Source organism: Synchiropus splendidus, chromosome 3, assembly GCF_027744825.2.
Source record: "Synchiropus splendidus isolate RoL2022-P1 chromosome 3, RoL_Sspl_1.0, whole genome shotgun sequence".
Lineage (NCBI taxonomy): Eukaryota > Metazoa > Chordata > Actinopteri > Syngnathiformes > Callionymidae > Synchiropus > Synchiropus splendidus.
The window spans coordinates 9012497-9034652 of record NC_071336.1 but is presented as its reverse complement, the minus strand read 5'-3'; the positions used below and the strand labels follow the sequence as shown (position 1 = coordinate 9034652).

The 22156-nt window shown below is 43.3% G+C and overlaps 1 protein-coding gene across 1 annotated transcript; it reads left to right on the top strand.

Moving 5' to 3' along the window:
• Positions 1-5971: 5971 nt before the first annotated feature.
• Positions 5972-18027, top strand: LOC128755936 (salivary glue protein Sgs-3-like; the record flags this gene model as incomplete). Its single annotated transcript, XM_053860046.1, has 3 exons — positions 5972-6020; positions 16916-17023; positions 17957-18027. Coding segments are annotated over exons 1-3 (228 nt in total), but the record flags the coding sequence as incomplete, so codon positions are not given.
• Positions 18028-22156: the final 4129 nt, after the last annotated feature.

The window sequence follows — 22156 nt, the reverse complement described above, 5'->3', positions numbered from 1 at the left end:
TTTTCCAACCCTAGTGTAAACGTCACCCACGACGTTGTGTTGGAGATTCCCAACAACAGCTCCTTTGTGGAAGAGTATCTGACGGACGCTGACTCAGTCATCATTGCTGTTAATCAGCTGTACAACTGTACAAAAAGTATGACCACAATGTCACAATGTCATGTCATGTGCTCAATAACTATTGGCTCTTCATGTTGTATCTTGATTTTTTTGTCGCTTGCAGGTTGTCCATTCAACGTCACAGGTGAACCTACCTTCGATGTCGACAGTGAAGAGGAGCTTTTGAATAACCGTGGGTTTGCCTGTCGAATATCACCAGTTTTGCTCCAGAGCAGATTTCCTCTTATTTCTGAAGGAGCCGCTTTTATCATCATGTAGATGTTGAATTTTCCTGCAAGTGAATGCTATTGTTAGATCTCAAAGATCATTCTCACAGAGCCAATCTAGCACGAATAATGACCAGAGTACTGCGAACGTACAGAATGTGGACACAGGATTTGGTTCACTTCAAACCATGAAAGAATTCTTAAACATAACTTGATGCATTTGATGAAGGGATGTCAAAGTCTAACACAGCTTTCGATCTCTCCTCCAGAGATCTGTGATTCCTTTGTGGAGAATAAAAATTTGACTCATCTCTATGAAGCAAAGGAAACTGCGACAGGAGGCATCGTGTGTGTGACGCCATGCTCCGAGCGCCATTCAACATTTAAAAAATGCTACAGCAGGTCACTCTGCCAGATCAGAGCAGACGGCGCTTACTGCGAGTAAGTGACTGGAAATACAATAAGTGGAATAGCAAACCTGTACCTGACCTGATACTTGTGTCATATTCAATAATCATTGTGAACATTTATTGAAGCCAACAATTGTTTCTGTTCAAGGGTCTATTTATTGTCCTCAACTCAAACATGGATGTCGCCCTACACAGTCAGCAGCCCAGATAAAGGGGTCAACACTTGACTCTCGATGTTTTACATGCTAACTACGTCTGTTTATGATTTTAAAAATCCAAGTTTTGCTCAGGTTGGACGCATCATTTTATGTCAGAGTATTTGAATCTAAGATTTCTGTTCCTTTCTCAAGGTTTTGTTTTGCTCCATGTGGCCTTTATGTGTGTGGCTGAAGTGAGCGATCGCTGTCATTGAACTGCTGCCCTCCATTATTTCAGTTGCTTGGACCACATGTGGTACTTGGCTGCAGACTGTGCATATCCAGTGCACAAGACTGCATTTGGTGCAGGGTTTGGTGCCACCCTTGTTGGCCTCGTACTGACTGTGGCTGGCCTGACGTCATACAAAATAATCAAGAAACAAAGGCTGGAATGGTAAGGAGCTCCATCTTCTGGCCCTGTTCTCATGATAGTCAAGACAAACTGTGTACCTTCATCCATACTTGATGTATTGTATTTCTCTAAGTTTGAAAACGATCTTTTTCCCTAAGTATGTTTCATGACTGGACACTGTTGCCCTTTTTAGGAAACGAGACCTGAAGGAGAAGCTGGTGAACCAGTGTCTGAAAGAGGACTTCCAGTGGTCGCGCTCAAACAGCTCCACTGAGCCAAACAACTCAGGTAGGTGCTGGGTTTACAGGAAATCTATTCTTTAAAAAGGTGACATGATGCTCTGTTTCCTGGTCTCAGTTGTTTCGCATAGCTAGCAAGACCTCCATGAGGTGAATGTGGTGAATGATCCCCAGACTACATCCATGGGTGCTCATCAACAAGTCTTGGTGGATGGCCAAATTCCTCCTGCTAAGCCTTCCTCAATCTTGTGGTTCTCAATCAACAAAACCTGTGCGATATAGGCTCTTTAAGTACCTTTCACCTTCACCTTTCACCTTCTTCTGCCGCTTATCCGGGGTCGGGTCGCAGAGGCAGCATTCGGAGCAAGGAAGCCCAAACTTCCCGGTCCGCACAAACCTCCTCCAGCTCCTCCCGGGGGATCCCGAGGCGTTCCCAGGCCAGACCGGAGACATAATCTCTACAGCGAGTCCTGGGTCTTCCCCGGGGTCTCCTCCCGGTAGGACATGCCCGGAACACCTCCCCAGGGAGGCGTCCAGGGGGCATCCGGATCAGATGCCCGAGCCACCTCAGCTGGTTCCTCTCGATGTGGAGGAGCAGCGGCTCCACCCCGAGCTCCTCCCGGATGACCGAACTCCTCACCCTATCTCTAAGGGTGCGCCCAGCCACCCTGCGGAGGAAACTCATCTCAGCCGCTTGTATCCGCGATCTCATCCTTTCGGTCACTACCCAAAGCTCGTGACCATAGGTGAGGGTGGGAACGTAGATCGATCGGTAAATCGAGAGCTTCGTCTTGTGACTCAGCTCTCTCTTCACCACGACGGTCCGATACAGCGACCACATCACTGCTGCCGCTGCACCAACCCGTCTATCAATCTCACGCTCCCTTTTTCCCTCACTCGAGAACAAGACCCCGAGATACTTAAACTCCGCCACTTGAGGCAAGAACTCTCCACCAACCTGGAGAGAGCAAACCACCGTGTTCCGGTCGAGAACCATGGCCTCAGACTTGGAGGTGCTGATCCTCATCCCGGCCGCTTCACACTCGGCTGCAAACCGACCCAGCGCATGCTGAAGGTCCCGGTCCGATGAGGCCAGCAGAACAACATCGTCCGCAAATAGCAGAGATGAAATTCTGTGGTTCCCGAACCGGATCCCCTCCGCCCCCTGGCTACGCCTAGAAATTCTGTCCATAAAAGTGATGAACAGAACCGGTGACAAAGGGCAGCCCTGGCGGAGACCAACATGCACCGGGAACAGGTCTGATTTCCTGCCGGCAATGCGAACCATGCTCCTGCTCCGGTCATACAAGGAGCGGACAGCCCCTAGCAGAGGGTCCCGCACCCCATATTCCCGGAGCACCCCCCACAGGACATCGCGAGGGACACGGTCGAACGCCTTCTCCAAATCCACAAAGCACATGTGGACTGGTTGGGCGAACTCCCATGATCCCTCGAGCACCCGGTGGAGGGTATAGAGCTGGTCCAGTGTTCCACGACCGGGACGAAAACCACACTGTTCCTCCTGGATCTGAGGTTCGACTATTGGCCGAAGTCTCCTCTCTAGTACCCTGGAATAGACCTTTCCAGGGAGGCTGAGGAGTGTGATCCCCCTATAGTTGGAACACACCCTCCGGTCCCCTTTCTTAAACAGGGGGACCACCACCCCGGTCTGCCAATCTAGAGGCACTGTCCTCGACTGCCACGCGATGTTGCAGAGACGTGTCAGCCACGACAGCCCTACAACATCCACGGATCTCATCCACTCCCGGGGCCCTACCACCGAGGAGCTTACGAACAACCTCGGTGACTTCGGCCCGGGTGATGAGAGAGCCATCCGAGTCCTCAGTCCCCGCTTCCTGAGTGGAAGACGTGACGACGGGATTGAGGAGACCCTCGAAGTATTCTTTCCACCGCCCGACAACATCACCAGTCGAGGTCAGCAGTCTCCCACCCTCGCTGTAAACAGCACTGGTGAGGCACTGCTTCCCCCTTCTGAGGCGACGGACGGTTTGCCAGAATTTCTTCGAGGCCGACCAATAGTCCTCCTCCATGGCCTCTCCGAACTCCTCCCAGACCCGAGTTTTTGCCTCCAAGACTGCACGGGAAGCGGCACGCCTGGCCTGCCGGTACACATCAGCTGCCTCAGGAGTCCCACAGGCCATCAAGACCCGATAGGACTCCTTCTTCAGCCTGACGGCATCCCTTACTTTCGGTGTACCATATAAGTAAATGTTCTGCAAACCCATGGAATTCTAAATCTTTTTTCAGTCATAGCTTTGTAGAGTTTGTCTTCCATTGTTCAGGTTTTTCAAATCCTCATGAAGGATTTATCTTTGAGATGCCCATGTTGGGTCAGATGGTGCCGTGAAACTGAAGAGGTCGGACCAAGTGAGTGTTGGTGGAGACTTGTTTGTGACCTTGAGATGTTTTCCCAGCAGATGATTATAGAAACCCCACGTACATACATGATGAATGGAGCACAAGCACAGAGGAGCAGATGAGCCAGCGACCCACGCCTGTCTACAGGGTGAATTCAGCACCTCTGTACTCCAACAACCGACAGCCCAGCCCTGGTTGGGACAGCAGGCCTGGCTCTGATGGACATTCTCCTCGCTCCACTGGGAACTCCGTCAACTCCAATTCGAGGGTGACTCCCTCCAACCCACCGGTCAGTAAACTATCACAAAACTCTGAAGCTCTGAACGTAGCGTTTTATTTTCACCTGATCCTGGATGAAAAAAAAAAAAATTTGGCTTGATTTGGAATTTAGGGCTGATGCAATAAATGCTGCATTAAAAAGGCACATTCATGCCAAATAAATCCTCTGGCAAGGTTTCATTTTTGATCCTCTATATCAAAGCCTCCTGAGATCAGGTACCAAAGTTCAACTGCTACTCAACTGGACATGACATAGAAAAGTACAATTGAAGTTGAAAGGTGTTTACTTATTGCTGCCTTGTTTCCCTCCCTAGATGAGAATCGCCCGGCCTCAGGTCAGAACGCCTCAGGACAAATGAACTCTTTTTGAAGGATAAAAGACAACTGTTTATGCTGCCTGCCAACCCGCTATGTGCTGCTTCTGACTTTGTTTTTTATTCCTGTTATATATTTACAGTATACCTTTACCTGTGTATATATTGAGTGTTTTAACGTATTTTATTTGATCCTCATTCTTGTTTTTCCTGGATCATCGAATTTTGGTATTTGCTTATGAACATAAATAAACTTGAGCTGGTTGATATTTGTGAACACAAAACAGCACCTTTCTCGACGGAACAGTCCTGATGTTGTCGTCAGTGATGAAGATCTTCATCATCTAGAGACTTTGAGTGGCAGAACCATTAGTTTGCACTTCTGCCTATCATTCAGTGTTGAATGTATTGCTGTAGCACAGAAAAAGCACATCTCTATTTAAGTTTTATGGAAAATAGATTGTAGCTCTATCTACCTCTGCCTGATTTCACAGCCACCCTTCGAACAAATGTTCTTCATGGCAATAAGGCAAGAAAACTATCTTGGATCAATGTTCTGTAATTCCTGTATTAAAGTCAATTGTCTCAAACACGTTGAACTGATGTTATCACTCAGCAATTCTGTCACATATCAGAAATGAACTTGCAATATTTTGTAAAACTGATTTTCAATAAATGCTCATGAAATCTGACATTTAAGTGCATGAAATCCATTCACTTTGTGGTTGTGAAAACTGGTGAAAGGTTAAGCAGCAGGTCACTAGGGAAAATTAGAGCTGACAAAACCAGAGAAGCTACTTTATCCATTATAATGTCAACATTGTGTAGTAGAGATGGGTGGGGTGCATTGTTACCTCGACCTTCACAGTGGCGAGTCAATTTGTTTGGGTTTAGCTGTCTTTCTATCGGCAAGCAGAACAACCTGATAAGCTGTGTATCTCAGTGTAATATTGGAAAGTCACTATGCACTCATTGCAACATTTGAACCATTTGAACCACCCCGCTGGTTGGCTGCCCTGTTGGGTAGACCAGGGAGCCTGCACCAGAAACGTCTCGGTCCAAGGGAAAAGGACCCAAAATGAAGTACAAGTGGGTATAACCAGGAAGCGAGTTTCACTTTTTTGTCGAGGAGGATCTGGTGCTCCTCTTTGCTGAGGTCACAGTCAGCTCGTGATGACTTGGCGAGTGACAGTGAGCACACGGCCGCTCCTCCCTTCAGGTGTCCTTCCTACAATATAAGTAGTTTATACTGAACTGCTGAGGATGGAAATGCGAGCGGCACTGCACAGCACAGAAGACAGGACCAGACAAAACACCGGTGTTCAAGTGGCTGAAGAAGGGAAGCATTGGGCCACCTTGGGTCGACATGGCATCCTGCTGTCCCACCACTAAAGCCTACTGGGTGCAATGGAAAATACTATATTTGAGAGAAGGAATTCATGCCATTCGTGCCGCAACCAAGTGAAGGTTGCACAATGGACCGGATGGTGGCCACTTTGGAGCAGAGAGGACTCATCAAAACAGGTACTTCTGGTATAATATGAGATATGATGTCACCTTGTGGTGCCGCACTTGCACCAGTTGTGCTTGGTCTGCAACACTGATGTCATGCTGTTGCCGGCTGACAACCCACTCATAATTTCTCAAGCATGAATGACGGCTGAATGAACTTTTAATGGAAACAAGGCATGGACTTATTTGGGGCGTTTCTGAGTTGGACCATGGATCATTAACAAAAGTACAATCCTAAATGCTACATCTAAAAACACCACAGAAAGTGCAACATCACATTTTGATATGTTATGTATATCTTGATACTAATCTTTCATCGTTTCATTCGTGTGTCATTATTTCTCATAATACATACTTCACAGTGTTTTCCATTTCCTTGGTTGTTTCCAGATAAACACTCTACAAAGGCTGCAGTGGCAAGATGCCTGATGCAGCCTTGCTCAGCTCAGTAAAAGCTGCCTCTGACTTCCCCAAATACTTGCTTATTGCCTCAACGAACATAAACATGTCATGCCATGAACATGCATGAAAAGCCACTCATAGACTTGTTTTTTGGCAAAGTTCATATCAGCAACCATCTCCCAAATGGATATTGTGATAACGGAGGATTCCACTTACAGAGAGTTACAGTGTAAAGTCCCCATCAAATCATCAATGTATACATTATGACATATTGAAACATACATAAACTGAATAATAACATACAGTGCCTGTCATAAGTATTCACTCCCTTGGATGTTTTACCCTTTTAGTGCTTTCATAAATCAATCATGGTCAATAAAATTTGGCTTTTTTAACACAAACATTTATTGGAAAAAGCTCTTTCATGACAAAGTGAAAACAGTTTTCTACAAACGGGATGTCAATGAAATAAAAATATATAAAGAAATATAATTGAAGATGATGATGATAGAGGCACAGACTTCTTTTTCAGAATTTTTGAAGGGAAGGCTGGACAGCCATTTTTTTTGCTTATGGTCAAGCAGCTTTGTACCAGGGAAAGTATTTTACAGGGGGAAAACTTGTGGCCAGGTATGTTGCACAAGGAGGTCCATGTTTAAATCCTTTGGAGCCACCACTCTATCAGTTGATGATATCAACTGATCCCATCCCATGTTCCTTTGTTTATGGGGAAAGGCCGTGGCTAAACAGCAAGAAATGTAACAAGATGCTGCTGTTTAAGACTAAACAGCTTGTGAATGCACCGTGTGCGATGGCGCTGCACATTCGTTTCCCTTAGACAATGATTTGCAACAACAGAGGCAGCAGTGAACACAAAATTGACTCACAAGTCGAGTAGAAACATCGCGACTTCAGGATCAGATGAAAAGCCTTTCGTAGCTCAGTTACTGCCAGGCTGTAAATGCACCTCCGAGACTGACACTTATCCGAGATCTTGATCTGTCATTCCATCCTTCTGCCATGATGTAAACAAAGGCGCTCAGCTCGCTGCCAAGATCGCCATGCCTATATTTTGTTCAGGATGCTGTTAGATATAGTTTTGGAAATTTTGGACTGACAATGTTACACAGATTAAAAAAAAAAAAAAACATAAGCAGAGCAATGCAAAGCAGAGCAATTCAGCCTGCTCTCTACACTGGCCACCATGAATAGCACAGTGATGAGTCAAGTCACTGTATATTGAAATGTTATGTTTATTAAAGACATCTTTATACAAATGTGGACTTAGCGCCATACTTTTATTATTATGTTTAAAAAATGTTTTGCATTTGTCTTACACTTACAATGTACCACAATGTCTCAGTTATTCCATCCATTGCATTCCGGATATCCTGCTGTTGTCAGGTTGTTGAGTGGTTGTGGCGAAATAAGTGCTTTAAGAAATTAATAAAACCTTCATTTATTGAATGTCATTGCTGACTATTCAACGTGTAACTGGGTTTGTGTAATTGTACATTTATTGCATTTGATTAATGCATTGGGGTTTTTTATTCTATCATTAGCCTTTTTTTTATATTCATTTCTTAGTGCAAGTAAAATTATAACTGCCTAAAAAAACGAAATGTATTTCATGAGTATCAATTACTTAACTATTTCTGTTTGAGCTGAAGTTCCTCTACATAAATGCAAGTATAATAAGTGATAAGGAACAATACTTTTTTCTCCTTTCATTTAACTATTACTCATCACAAATTATGAATGTAACCTTATGTATAGCATGTGTACTACAGATAAGGAGATTAAGACAACAAACTGAAAGTAGCCAACCATATGCTACTTTGTGTAACACACATTTCAGTTGACTTCTCCCTTCAAAAATGTAGTACTTGGTAGACGTCGAAGTTATGACCAAACGGTTCCCCACAATGACGTTTTTGGTGGCGTTCCAGATCATCATCTGGACTCTGCTGCCACCTACTGTCCCATTGAAATCTTCTGGTTTGACTGTCGATAATGATGTTTTTAAAAAATGCCAATGAGATAAATGTATGACAAAAATATTTGTTAATTATTTTTTTTTAGGGAAATTAAAATATGGTTGTTTCCTTTCCTTCTGTGTGCTTATATTTTATTTATTTTAACCGCACTTGCACAGTATAAATGTAGTGTACATTGACAGAATGCCGCTGAGACAGCAGTTGAGAGCAACATTGCAGTGGTCAAAAGAAGTTACAAAAAATATAGTAAGAAAAACATTTTTAAAAAGTAAATAGTAATGCCTCGTTCAGCCCTACTGCGCATGCTGTATTACTGGAATTGGGATGATTGACTCAAAAGCTTTTTTTGGGTGCTCAACATCGAGAAAGTGGGGAGGGGGCATCCTGTCTCCAAAAAGATTTTTTTCACTGAATTATATTTTTGAGACTGATTTTTGTGTTTAAATACTGATTGAATAAATTGATTTCATACCCCTTGTTCGTCTGTGTGTGATGTCAATGGACAGATCCCTCTGCAGTAAACCAGTTATCGTCTCATGTACAATATTTTTGTTTGTTACATCAGACTCATATTAATAGCTAATTATTACGGGCTCCCATTCATAATCCTACAGTGTAACATCACCGAGCAGCGAGTGTTCGGCGAATTTAAGTGTCTTTACTAAGATCAGTGATGAAAAACAGGTGAAATACAAAACCATCATGAAGTCACAACATGGCGGAAAACTCCAGTGAGCACAAAGTTCTGGAATTTGCTCACGAGGTGTGCAGTAAACATTTCTTATCTTTGTCTATCAGTGACGCCTTCTTGACTCATGGTGATGCAGAAGTCAGAGACCGCAACCTCAGTGTCAAGTGTGCTCTGCCACTAACCAGGTCTGGGTGTCCACGTCCACATCCACAATCTGGATTGGAGACTTTTTTTTGGAACGCTCGTTGCCGCCCGGTGCCAGGGATGTAGCCGGGCGATGGCTCTTTCTTTCAATGTGTTCATTGTGGGGACTTTACTGTGCTGCTTTTGTTCAGCGAATGGTAAGTTTAAACAAACTCTAAACGATGACAAAACTTGAGGATTAAATAACCAGGGAAAGGTGCACCATATGTAGTGGGCCGGAAGAAAAGTAATATAATGTGTAATAAATGCTAAATGTAATTCTAAAGTATCAGCGGAGATTGAAATAAACATTCATTCATTCATAAATCAAAATGCTTGTAAAATTTCAATTTCAATTTTCATCTAAAAGCTAAACTTTCATCACAGTATTGCAGTCAGATCTAGGTCATACTCTATACATATAGACGCCCTTTGCTCTTCCTTGGTGAGTGGCAGTCCTAAAAAAACCTATAAAACCTTCTGCTATAAAATGGCCTTCTCTGAGCGTAAGTTATGAATTATTCACATGAAAAAAGAGTTTTCATATTCATGGCAATGACTCAAGTTTTAAGTGTGAGAATAATCTATAATATATGTATCTCATTCTATCTCTCAATTCCATCTAAAATGAATACTTAACAATGACGGATCTCCACGTCTGGTGACATGACAAGAAATTCAACTGGACTTTTATATAACTGTATAGCTGGCCTTGATCTGCATCATTTTTCACACATGAACTGTTTATACTTCATTTTAATGTTCTGTATTGACACACTGGACCTTAAATCACACAGAAAACATCAAATCTGAATGTGAAAAAAGAAAAAGCAATCTCTTACTGAGAGCCACCAATATGTTTAAACAACATATGCGCAGATTACAAAAAGGTCATGCAGAACAACTTATCCTAAAATGTAGGAAACGCTTGGGTGATCTTCGTATAATTCTTTACAAAACGTGACAATCAGAACGCAGTTCGTGTCCACCACAGGACAGAGGGAGCTCACAGGCCAAGGTGTGTCAAGTCTCCTGTTGTCCTGCCTGCACACAGCCATTGCTGGACACAGTCGCCTCTCCACAGCCATTTATCTTTAACTTGCCAGCACCAAATGTGACAGAAATCGCGAGGAAACATGGATTGTTTCAGTTATTATAAATCTACTTTCAACACCAATGGACATTTTGTGAGTCTGCCTTTTATCAAGGTCTTTTTTTGGTCACTTCTGCGTTTCCTGGGACGCTGAAGGGTTAATACAGTCATCTGGAGCAGACTCATAGACTCCATTGAAATTCAGGTGTCGCTGGCTACTTGGCACATAAACTGCCCTCATGCTGAAGAAACTGACAGAAATGGTAATCCACAGCGGCCGGGAATACAATTTTAATCTGATAGTTTGAAGTGCTGCAGAAAAATGTTCATTTACAATTGTGAGTTTCTTTATTGGTCCATACGCAAAGTGAAGATGTCAGAGAGAGGGACTGAACATCACTGTGAGAGGGGAAGTTCATCTTGAAACCGTCTTACTTTTCAGAACCTTTGGGAGCAGAGGATTGGCCTACATTCGGGAAAAAAACTGACATTTATGGTGTCTCAAAGAACGTCAGTGGATCTTATCGATCCACAGGTTCATTTGATCCAGCTGAGTCAAATGATAAGGAAAAGAACATTTCAGGATCCAGCTTGTTTGCTGCACCACGCAGAGATGAAGATGACACAACCGGGTCAGAGGCAACAAGTAATGGATCAACACATTTAGATCCAACTATACCTGAACCACTAAATACTCCATCATCAGAACCAACTGCCAAAGAAATTACTGATGATGTTACCACTTCAGAAACGACAAATGGTGAAACACCAACAGGACAAACAAGAACAGAAACAGCTAGATTGGAATCAACAACTGCTGAAACAACGTCATCAGAACCAACAACAGCTGAAATGGAAGCAACAACTTCTGGAACGACTACATCAAAACCAGCAACACCGAAACCAGCAACTGCTGGAGCTACTACGTTAGACCAAACAACATCAGAACCAACCGCTGCTGAAACTACTACTATTGAACGATCAACAACACTAGAAACAACCACTGCTGAAAGTACGAAGCCAGAACCAACCACTGGTGGAACTACGACTGAAGAACCAGCCACAATGCCAGAATTACTAACTACTACTACTACTATTACTACTAAAAAAACTACTACTTTACAACCATCATCCACACTGGAAACTACAACCCTGGAACCAACCACTGCTGAAATTACTACATCACAACCAACCACTGCTGAAACCACGACATTGGAACCAACCACAATGGAAAGTACAACTGAAGACCCATCAACCACTCTGGAACTAACCACTACTGAAAGTATGACATCAGAACTAACCACAAGAGAAACTGCGACGTTAGAACGATCAACCACACTGGAACCAACCATAGCTGAAACAACAACACTGGAAGCAACCACTGCAGAAATTACGATATCGGAACCAACCATAGGGGAAACTACTGAAGAAGTTACTACTTCTGAACCATCAAAAACGCAGGAACAAAACACTGCTGAAACTACAACACTGACCATGACCACTGCTGAAACTATAACACTGGAACCAACAAATGCAGAAACGCTATCACAGGAAACATCTACGGCCGAAATTACAACACCGGAACCAACCACTGCTGAAACCACGACATTAGAACCAACCACAATGGAAAGTACAACTGAAGACCCATCAACCACTCTGGAACTAACCACTACTGAAAGTACGACATCAGAACTAACCACAAGAGAAACTGCGACGTTAGAACCGTCAACCACACTGGAACCAACCACTGCTGAAAGTATGACATCAGAACCAACCGCAGCGAAAACTACTACTTCAGAACCATCAACCACACAAGAACCAACCACGACTGAAACTACAACACTGGAACCAACCACTGCAGAAATGACGATATCGGAACCAACCATCGGGGAAACTACTGAAAAAGTTACTACTTCTGAACCATCAAAAACGCCGGAACAAAACACTGCTGAAACTACAACACTGACCATGACCACTGCTGAAACTAAAACACTGGAACCAACAAATGCAGAAACGCTATCACAGGAAACATCTACGGCCGAAATTACAACACCGGAACCAACCACTGCTGAAACCACAACATTAGAACCAACCACAATGGAAAGTACAACTGAAGACGCATCAACCACTCTGGAACTAACCACTACTGAAAGTACAACACCAGATCAAACCACAGCTGCAAGTACTACATCAAAACCAACAACAACTAAAACTACAACTTTCAAACCAACAACAAAACAGAAAACAACAACTGCTGAAACAACAACACTGGAACCCAGCACAGCTGAAACTACAACACTGGAACCAACCACTTCTGAAAGAACAACATCAGAACCAACCACTGCTGAAAGAGCTACACCGGAACCATCCACAGCTGAAACTACAACACAAGAATCAAGTACTGATGAAAGTATGACAGAACCAACCACAGTGGAAACTACTACTTTAGAAACATCAACCACATCGGAACAAACCACAGCTGAAACTACAACCCTGGAACCAACCACTGCTGAAACCACTACATTAGAACCAACCACAATGAAAAGTACAACTGAAGAACCATCAACCACTCTGGAACTAACCACTTTTGAAAGTATGACATCAGAACTAACCACAACGGAAACTGCGACGTTAGAACCGTCAACCACACTGGAACCAACCACAGCTGAAACTACAACACTGGAACCAACCACTGCTGAAAGTACGACAACAGAAGCAACCACTGCTGAAAGTACGACAACAGAACCAACCATTGCTGAAAGTACGACATCAGAACCAACCGCAGCGAAAACTACTACTTCAGAACCATCAACCACACAAGAACCAACCACTACTGAAACTACAACACTGGAAACAACCATGGCTGAAACAACAACACTGGAAGCAACCACTGCAGAAATTACGATATCGGAACCAACCACTGCTGAAACCACGACATTAGAACCAACCACAATGGAAAGTACAACTGAAGACGCATCAACCACTCTGGAACTAACCACTACTGAAAGTACAACACCAGATCAAACCACAGCTGCAAGTACTACATCAAAACCAACAACAACTAAAACTACAACTTTCAAACCAACAACAAAACAGAAAACAACAACTGCTGAAACAACAACAGTCGAACTATCAACAACACCAGAATCAACCACAGCGGAAACTACAACACTGGAACCCAGCACAGCTGAAACTACAACACTGGAACCAACCACTTCTGAAAGAACAACATCAGAACCAACCACTGCTGAAAGAGCTACACCGGAACCATCCACAGCTGAAACTACAACACAAGAATCAAGTACTGATGAAACCACTACATTAGAACCAACCACAATGAAAAGTACAACTGAAGAACCATCAACCACTCTGGAACTAACCACTTCTGAAAGTATGACATCAGAACTAACCACAACGGAAACTGCGACGTTAGAACCGTCAAACACACTGGAACCAACCACAGCTGAAACTACAACACTGGAACCAACCACTGCTGAAAGTACGACAACAGAACCAACCATTGCTGAAAGTACGACATCAGAACCAACCGCAGCGAAAACTACTACTTCAGAACCATCAACCACACAAGAACCAACCACTACTGAAACAACAACACTGGAAGCAACCACTGGAGAAATTACGATATCGGAACCAACCATAGGGGAAACTACTGAAGAAATTACTACTTCTGAACCATCAAAAACGCCGGAACAAAACACTGCTGAAACTACAACACTGGACATGACCACTGCTGAAACTATAACACTGGAACCAACAACTGCAGACACGATATCACAGGAAACAACTACGGCCGAAATTACAACACCGGAACCAACCACTGCTGAAACCACGACATTAGAACCAACCACAATGGAAAGTACAACTGAAGACCCATCAACCACTCTGGAACTAACCACTACTGAAAGTACAACACCAGATCAAACCACAGCTGCAAGTACTACATCAAAACCAACAACAACTAAAACTACAACTTTCAAACCAACAACAAAACAGAAAACAACAACTGCTGAAACAACAACAGTCGAACTATCAACAACACCAGAATCAACCACAGCGGAAACTACAACAATGCAACCAACCACTTCTGAAAGTACGACATCAGAACCAACCACTGCTGAAAGAGCTACACCGGAACCATCCGCAGCTGAAACTACAACACAAGAATCAAGCACTGATGAAAGTACGACAGAACCAACCACAGTGGAAACTACTACTTTAGAAACATCAACCACATCGGAACAAACCACATCTGAAACTACAACCCTGGAACCAACCACTGCTGAAACCACTACATTAGAACCAACCACAATGAAAAGTACAACTGAAGAACCATCAACCACTCTGGAACAAACCACTACTGAAAGTATGACATCAGAACTAACCACAACGGAAACTGCGACGTTAGAACCGTCAACCACACTGGAACCAACCACAGCTGAAACTACAACACTGGAACCAACCACTGCTGAAAGTACGACAACAGAACCAACCATTGCTGAAAGTACGACATCAGAACCATCCGCAGCGAAAACTACTACTTCAGAACCATCAACCACACAAGAACCAACCACTACTGAAACTACAACACCAGAACAAACCACAGATGAAAGTACAACATCAGAACCAATCACACCGGAAACTACTACTTCAGAAACATCAACCACACTGGAACCAACTACTGCTGAAACTACAACACTTGAAACAACCACAGCTGAAACTACAACTGTAGAACCATCAACAACAACAGAATCAACAACTGAAGAAACTACTACTTCTGAACCACCAACAACACTGGAACAAAGCATTACTGAAATTACGACATCAGAACCAACCACAACGAAAACATCTACATTGGAACCGTCAACCACAGAAAGAACAACCACAACTGAAACTACAACACTGGAACCAACCACTGCTGAAAGTACGACATCAGAGCCAACCACAGAAGAAACAACTACTTCAGAACCATTAACAACACTGGAACAAACCACTGGTGAAACTACAACTGTAAAACCATCAACAACACCAGAATTAACTACAGAAGAAACTACTGCTTTAGAACCATCAACTACACCACAACCAACTACTGCTGAAATTACAACATCAGAATCGACCACTGCTGAAACTACTACTGAAGAAGCATCAAACACACCAGAACAAACCACGGAAACTACTGCTTTAGAACCATCAATCACACAGGAACCAACCACTGCTGACCAGACAACATCAGAATCAACTACTGCTGAAACTGCGACAGCGGTACAAACCACGGATGAGCGGACTACATTTGAACCAACCACTGCGGAAATTTCTACTTCTGAACCATCAACAATACTGGAACAAACTACTAATGAAAAAACTACTACTTCAGAACCATCAACTACACCACAAACAACCACTGCTGAAAGTACAACATCAGAACCAACCACAACAGAAACGACTACTTTAGAACCGTCAACCACACTGGAAACAACCACTGCTGAAAGCATGACATCAGAACCAACCACAGCAGACACTACTACTTCAGAACCATCAACCACACCGGAACAAACCACTGCTGAAACTACAACTGTGGAACCATCAACAACACCAGAATCAACTACTGAAGAAACTACTACTTCAGAACCATCAACAACACTGGGATCGACCACTGTTGAAAGTACATCAGAACCAACCACAGCAGAAACTACAACACTGGAACCAACCACTGCTGACCACACAACATCAGAATCTACAACTGCGGAAACAACAACACCAGAACAAACCACGACTGATAGTACAACATCAGAATCAACTCATGCAGAAATTACTACTTCTGAACTATCAACAACAACGGAACAAACCACTACTGAAATTACGACCTCAGAACCAACCACTGCTAAAACTACTACTGTCAAACCATCAACAACACCTGAATCAACCACAGAAGAAACTGCAATTTCAGAACCATCAACAACACTGGAACCAACGAGTTCTGAAATCACCACATCAGAACCAACCACTGCTGAAACTACAACTTCAGAATCATCAACCACACTGGAACAAACCACAGATGAAAGTGTAAAATCAGAACCAACCACTGCGGAATTTACTACTTCTGAACCATCAACAACACTGGAATCAACCACTACTGAAAGTACGATATCAGAACCAACCACAACGGAAACTACTACGTTAGAAGAGTCAACCACACTGCAACCAACCATAGCAGAAACTACAACACTGGAACCAACCACTGCTGAAAGTACAACATCAGAACCAACCACTGCTGAAAGTACTACATCAGAATCAACTACTACTGAAACGACAACACCGGAACAAACCACAGATAAAAGTACTACAGCAAAATCAACCACTGGGGAAATTACTACTTCTGAATTATCAACAACACCGGAACAAACCACTGCTGAAACTACTACTTTAGAACCATCAGCCACACACGAACCAACCACTGCTGAAAGTACGACATCAGAATCAACTACTGCTGAAACGACAAGACCGGAACAAACCACGAATGAAGATACTACATTAGAACCAACCACTGCTGAAAGTACGACATCAGAACCAACCACAGCGGAAACTACTACTTCAGAACCATCAACCACACTGGAACCAACCACTCCCGACCGTACGACATCAGAATCAACTCTTGCAGAAATTACTACTTCTGAAACATCAACAACACCGGAACAAACCACTGTGGAAACTGCAACACCGAAACCAACCACTGATAAAAGTATGACATCGGAACCAACCACAGTGGAAACTACTACTTTCGAACCATCAACCACACTGGAAGCAACCACTTCTGAAAATACTACATCAGAACAAACCACAGCGGAAACTGCTACTATAGAACCATCAACCACATTGGAACAAACCACTTCTGAAAGTACGACATCAGAACCAACCACAGCGGAATCATCAACTGTAGAACCATCAACAACACCAGAATCAACCACTGAAGAAACTACGACTTCGGAAACATCAAAAACAACAGAACCAACCACATCGGAAACTACTACTTTAGAACAATCAACTACACCAGAACCAACCACAACTGAAACTACAAGTCTGGAACCAACCACTGCTGAAAGTACAACGTCAGAACCAACCACAGCGGAAACTACTACTATAGAACCATCTACCACATTGGAACAAACCACTTCTGAAAGTACGGCATCAAAACCAACCACACTGGAATCAACCACTGCTGAAAGTACGACATCAGAACCAACCACAGCGGAATCATCAACTGTAGAACTAACAACAACACCAGAATCAACCACTGAAGAAACTACGACTTCGGAAAAATCAAAAACAACAGAACCAACCACATCGGAAACTACTACTTTAGAACAATCAACTACACCAGAACCAACCACAACTGAAACTACAAGTCTGGAACCAACCACTGCTGAAATTACGGCATCAAAACCAACCACAGCTGAAACTACTGCTTTAGAGCCATCAACCACACTGGAATCAACCACTGCTGAAAGTACGACATCAGAACCAACCACAGCGGAATCATCGACTGTAGAACCATCAACAACACCAGAATCAACCACTAAAGAAACTACGACTTCGGAAACATCAAAAACAACAGAACCAACCACATCGGAAACTACTACTTTAGAACAATCAACTACACCAGAACCAACCACAACTGAAACGACAAGTCTGAAACCAACCACTGCTGGAAGTACAACGTCAGAACCAACCACAGCAGAAACTACTACTATAGAACCATCAACCACATTGGAACAAACCACTTCTGAAAGTACGGCATCAAAACCAACCACAGCTGAAACTACTGCTTTAGAACCATCAACCACACTGGAACCAACCACTGCTGAAAGTACGACATCAGAACCAACCACAGCGGAATCATCAACTGTAGAACCATCAACAACACCAGAATCAACAACTGTAGAAACTACGACTTCGGAAACATCAAAAACAACAGAACCAACCACATCGGAAACTACTACTTTAGAACAATCAACTACACCAGAACCAACCACAACTGAAACTACAAGTCTGGAACCAATCACTGCTGAAAGTACAACGTCAGAACCAACCACAGCGGAAACTACTACTTTAGAACCATCAACCACACTGGAACCAATCACAGCCAAATCTACAACACCGGAACCAACCTCGACTGAAATTACTACATCAGAATCAACGATTATCAAAAGTACTACATCAGAACCAAACACTGCAAATACTACACCAGAATCAACCACTGCTAAAACTACTACTTCACAACCATCAACAGCACCAGAACCAACCACTGTGGAAACTACAACACCAGAACCAACCACGGTTCAAAGTTCTACATCACAATCAACCACTGTTGAAACGTCTACTAAGGAACACTCAACAACCCGAGAACCAACTACTGTGGAGTTTACGACTTTAGAACCATCAACAACACCAGAACCAGCCACTGTTGAAACTACTACAACAGAACCAACCACTGAAGAAACTACTGTAGAACGATCAACAACACAGCAATCAACCACTGACAAAACTGCTACGTCACAACCATTAATAACACCAGAACCAATCACTGCTGAAACTACTACACTAAATCCATCAACAACACCATCAACCACTGCAGAGTCTACAACACCGGAACCAACCTCGGCTGAAAGTACCACATCAGAATCAACCACCGTTGAAAGTACGACGTCACAACCAACTACTGCGGAAACTGCTTCTTCACAACCATCAATAACACCAAAACCAACTGATGAAACTACATCAAAACCAACCACCACCAATACTACAACACCGGAACTGACCACAGTGGATACAACCCCTTTGGAACCAACAACAACACCAGAATCAACAACTGCTGAATATACTATATCAGAACAAACCACCATGAGAACTACTACTTTGGAACCAAAAACAACGGAACCAACCACTCAGGAAAATGCTACTTCACAACCATCATTAACACTGGAACCAACCACTGCAGAAACTTCTACAACTGAACCAACCACAGCGGAAACTGCTACACTAAATCCATCCAGAACACCAGAACCAACCACTGCAGAAACTACCACACCAGGACCAACCACAGAGGAAAATGCTTCTTCGCAACCCTCAATAACACTGGAACCCACCACTGCTGAAACTACTACACGAAATCCATCAACAACACCAACAACTGCTGAAACTACATCAGAACCCACCACTACCCAAACTACAACACCGGAACCAACCACAGTGGATACTACCACTTTGAAACCATCAATAACACCAGACCAACCAACAACTGTGGAAACAACAACAAAGGAACCAACCACTGCTGAAACTACGAAACTGCAACCAACCACGGCCGAAAGTACTCCATCAGAATCAACCACCCTGGGAACCTTAGAACCAACAACAGCAGAACCAACCACTGCAGAAAATACTGCATCGGATCCAACCACAGCAGAAACTGCTACTCTAAAACCATCAACAACATCAGAACCAATCACTGCGGAAACTACTACTGTCGAACCTGCAACCTCTGAAAGTAATACATCAGATCCAAACACAGCGGAAAACACTACTCTAAAACCATCAACAACACCAGAATTTACCACTGTAGAAACTACTAATTCAGAACCATCAACAACACTGGAACCTACAACAGGCGAAACTACAACACAGGAACAAACCACTGCTGAAACCAATACAACGGAAATAACTACCATTGAAACTACTACATCGCAATCAACCACAGCGGTAACCACTATAACTATAACTGCTGAAACAACAGCAACAAGGACTACTGAAAGTTCTACATCAAAACCAATCACTGCTGAAATTAAAACACCAGAACCAACCACTGCCAAAACTACTAGATCAGAACTAACCGCGGCTGGCACAACAGCTTTGGAAACAACGATTGCAGAAACTACTACTTTAGCACCATCATCATCACCGGAGCCAACCACTCCAGAATCTATTACTTTAGAACAATCTACAACATCAGAATCAATCTCAGCAGAAACAACCACACCGGAACCAAGCACTACAGAAACCACTACTTTATCACCAATGACACCACTACCAACAACTATGGAAACTGCAGCTTTGAAAACGACTGCTGACAGTTCCACTTTGGAACAGACAACTGCTGGAAATACTACATTAGAACCAACTATATCTGAAAACACTACATCAGCAGAAATGACTACCCGAGATCCAACCTCTTCTAAAACAACACCGCAACCAGTAACACCTGAAAGCACTACTTCTGAACCAACAACCACAGAAACTACAGCTTTGGAAATAACTACTAAGAGCACAACTTTGGAATCGACAACTGCAGACAGTAGTACAATGGAAACCAATACTACTAAAACTACTACATCAGAACAAACTACAGCTGAGAGTAGTACATCAGAACCACCTCCACCTGAACCAACCACTCTGGGAATCTCATCTGTACCAGCTACTGATGCAAGTACTACACCAGAAAGAGTTACTACTGCAATTTCACCTACGCCCTCTAGTTCTGATACTACCTCATCAGAAACAGCTTCTAATGCAAGTACTACATCAGAAGCAGCCACTGCTGGAACTACGACAGCAGGATTCATTACCTCTGGAAGGACTACATCAGAACAGATTACTGCTCAATCTACTACATCAAAACCATTTACTGCTGAATCTACCACATCAGAACCAACACCTTCTGAAACTACTGCATTTTCCAGAACAACAGTTGAAGCCACTACATTTCAACCAACCGCGATATCGGTGTCAACGACATCTAAAAGTACTCTGTCCAAGCCCCCTACTTCTGATTCACCAGGATCAACACCGTCTGAGATTTCCACACCAGAGAGTTCCTCTTCTAAAACCACTCAGCCTAATGTTACTCCAGCTGTGACCACTCCTCCTGTAGTCACTCCCTCTCAAACTACTACCCCTGTAGTCACTCCAAGGACCACTCTTTCGACCACCATTCCTTCTGTAGTGTGTCTGAACGGAGGAACTTTGAATGGAGAGAACTGTTTGTGTCCACCTGGATTCTCTGGGCGCATCTGTGAATTTGTGGTAGAAATTCAGCCAGGTAAACAAGCATGTTCGCAACTCCTCCATATTTTAATTTGCCTGTCTTCATTCCTCTTTCTTTTCCACCCCACTGGCCCATCGTGGTTTGCAACAGGAAGTCAGTCTCCTCCACATTAACCTTTCTTGTGCATCCTCCTAAGTATTAACCTTCACGTCTATCCAACCCATCCTTTCATATTGTTCTGTCTGGGTTGTCTTCTTCTACTGCTTTTACCCAGTAATTGTCGTGTTCCCTGTCTCTCCCCCTCCACACGGCCACAACCACCTAAGTCTGGCATCCCTAAAGTTGTTCTCACACTTCTCACACTTCTCCATGAGCAGTACCTCTGACTCACTGTCGTCCTTCCTGGTCTCTTCCTACATTTTCCAAAACTAGAAACAAACATTGTTGTAAGAACAGCCACAAACTTCAAAAGAAGCACAAACAAAGTAAACCAAAAATACTGAAAATATTAACATCAAAGTTACATCAACACCGCGTGATCAAAGAAAGAGAAGCATGTCTCCTGCTGGCCAGTTCTGCGCCTCTATTGCTCCCATTTAATGATCATAATAACAAAAAGTCCATTTTGGCAATATTCAGAGTTGCCCTAGCTGACAGGGACAAAAGTGACTGAGATTCCGCCTCAGATGATTCCCAGCAGATCATTTTATCGAAAAAATTGTTGCATTT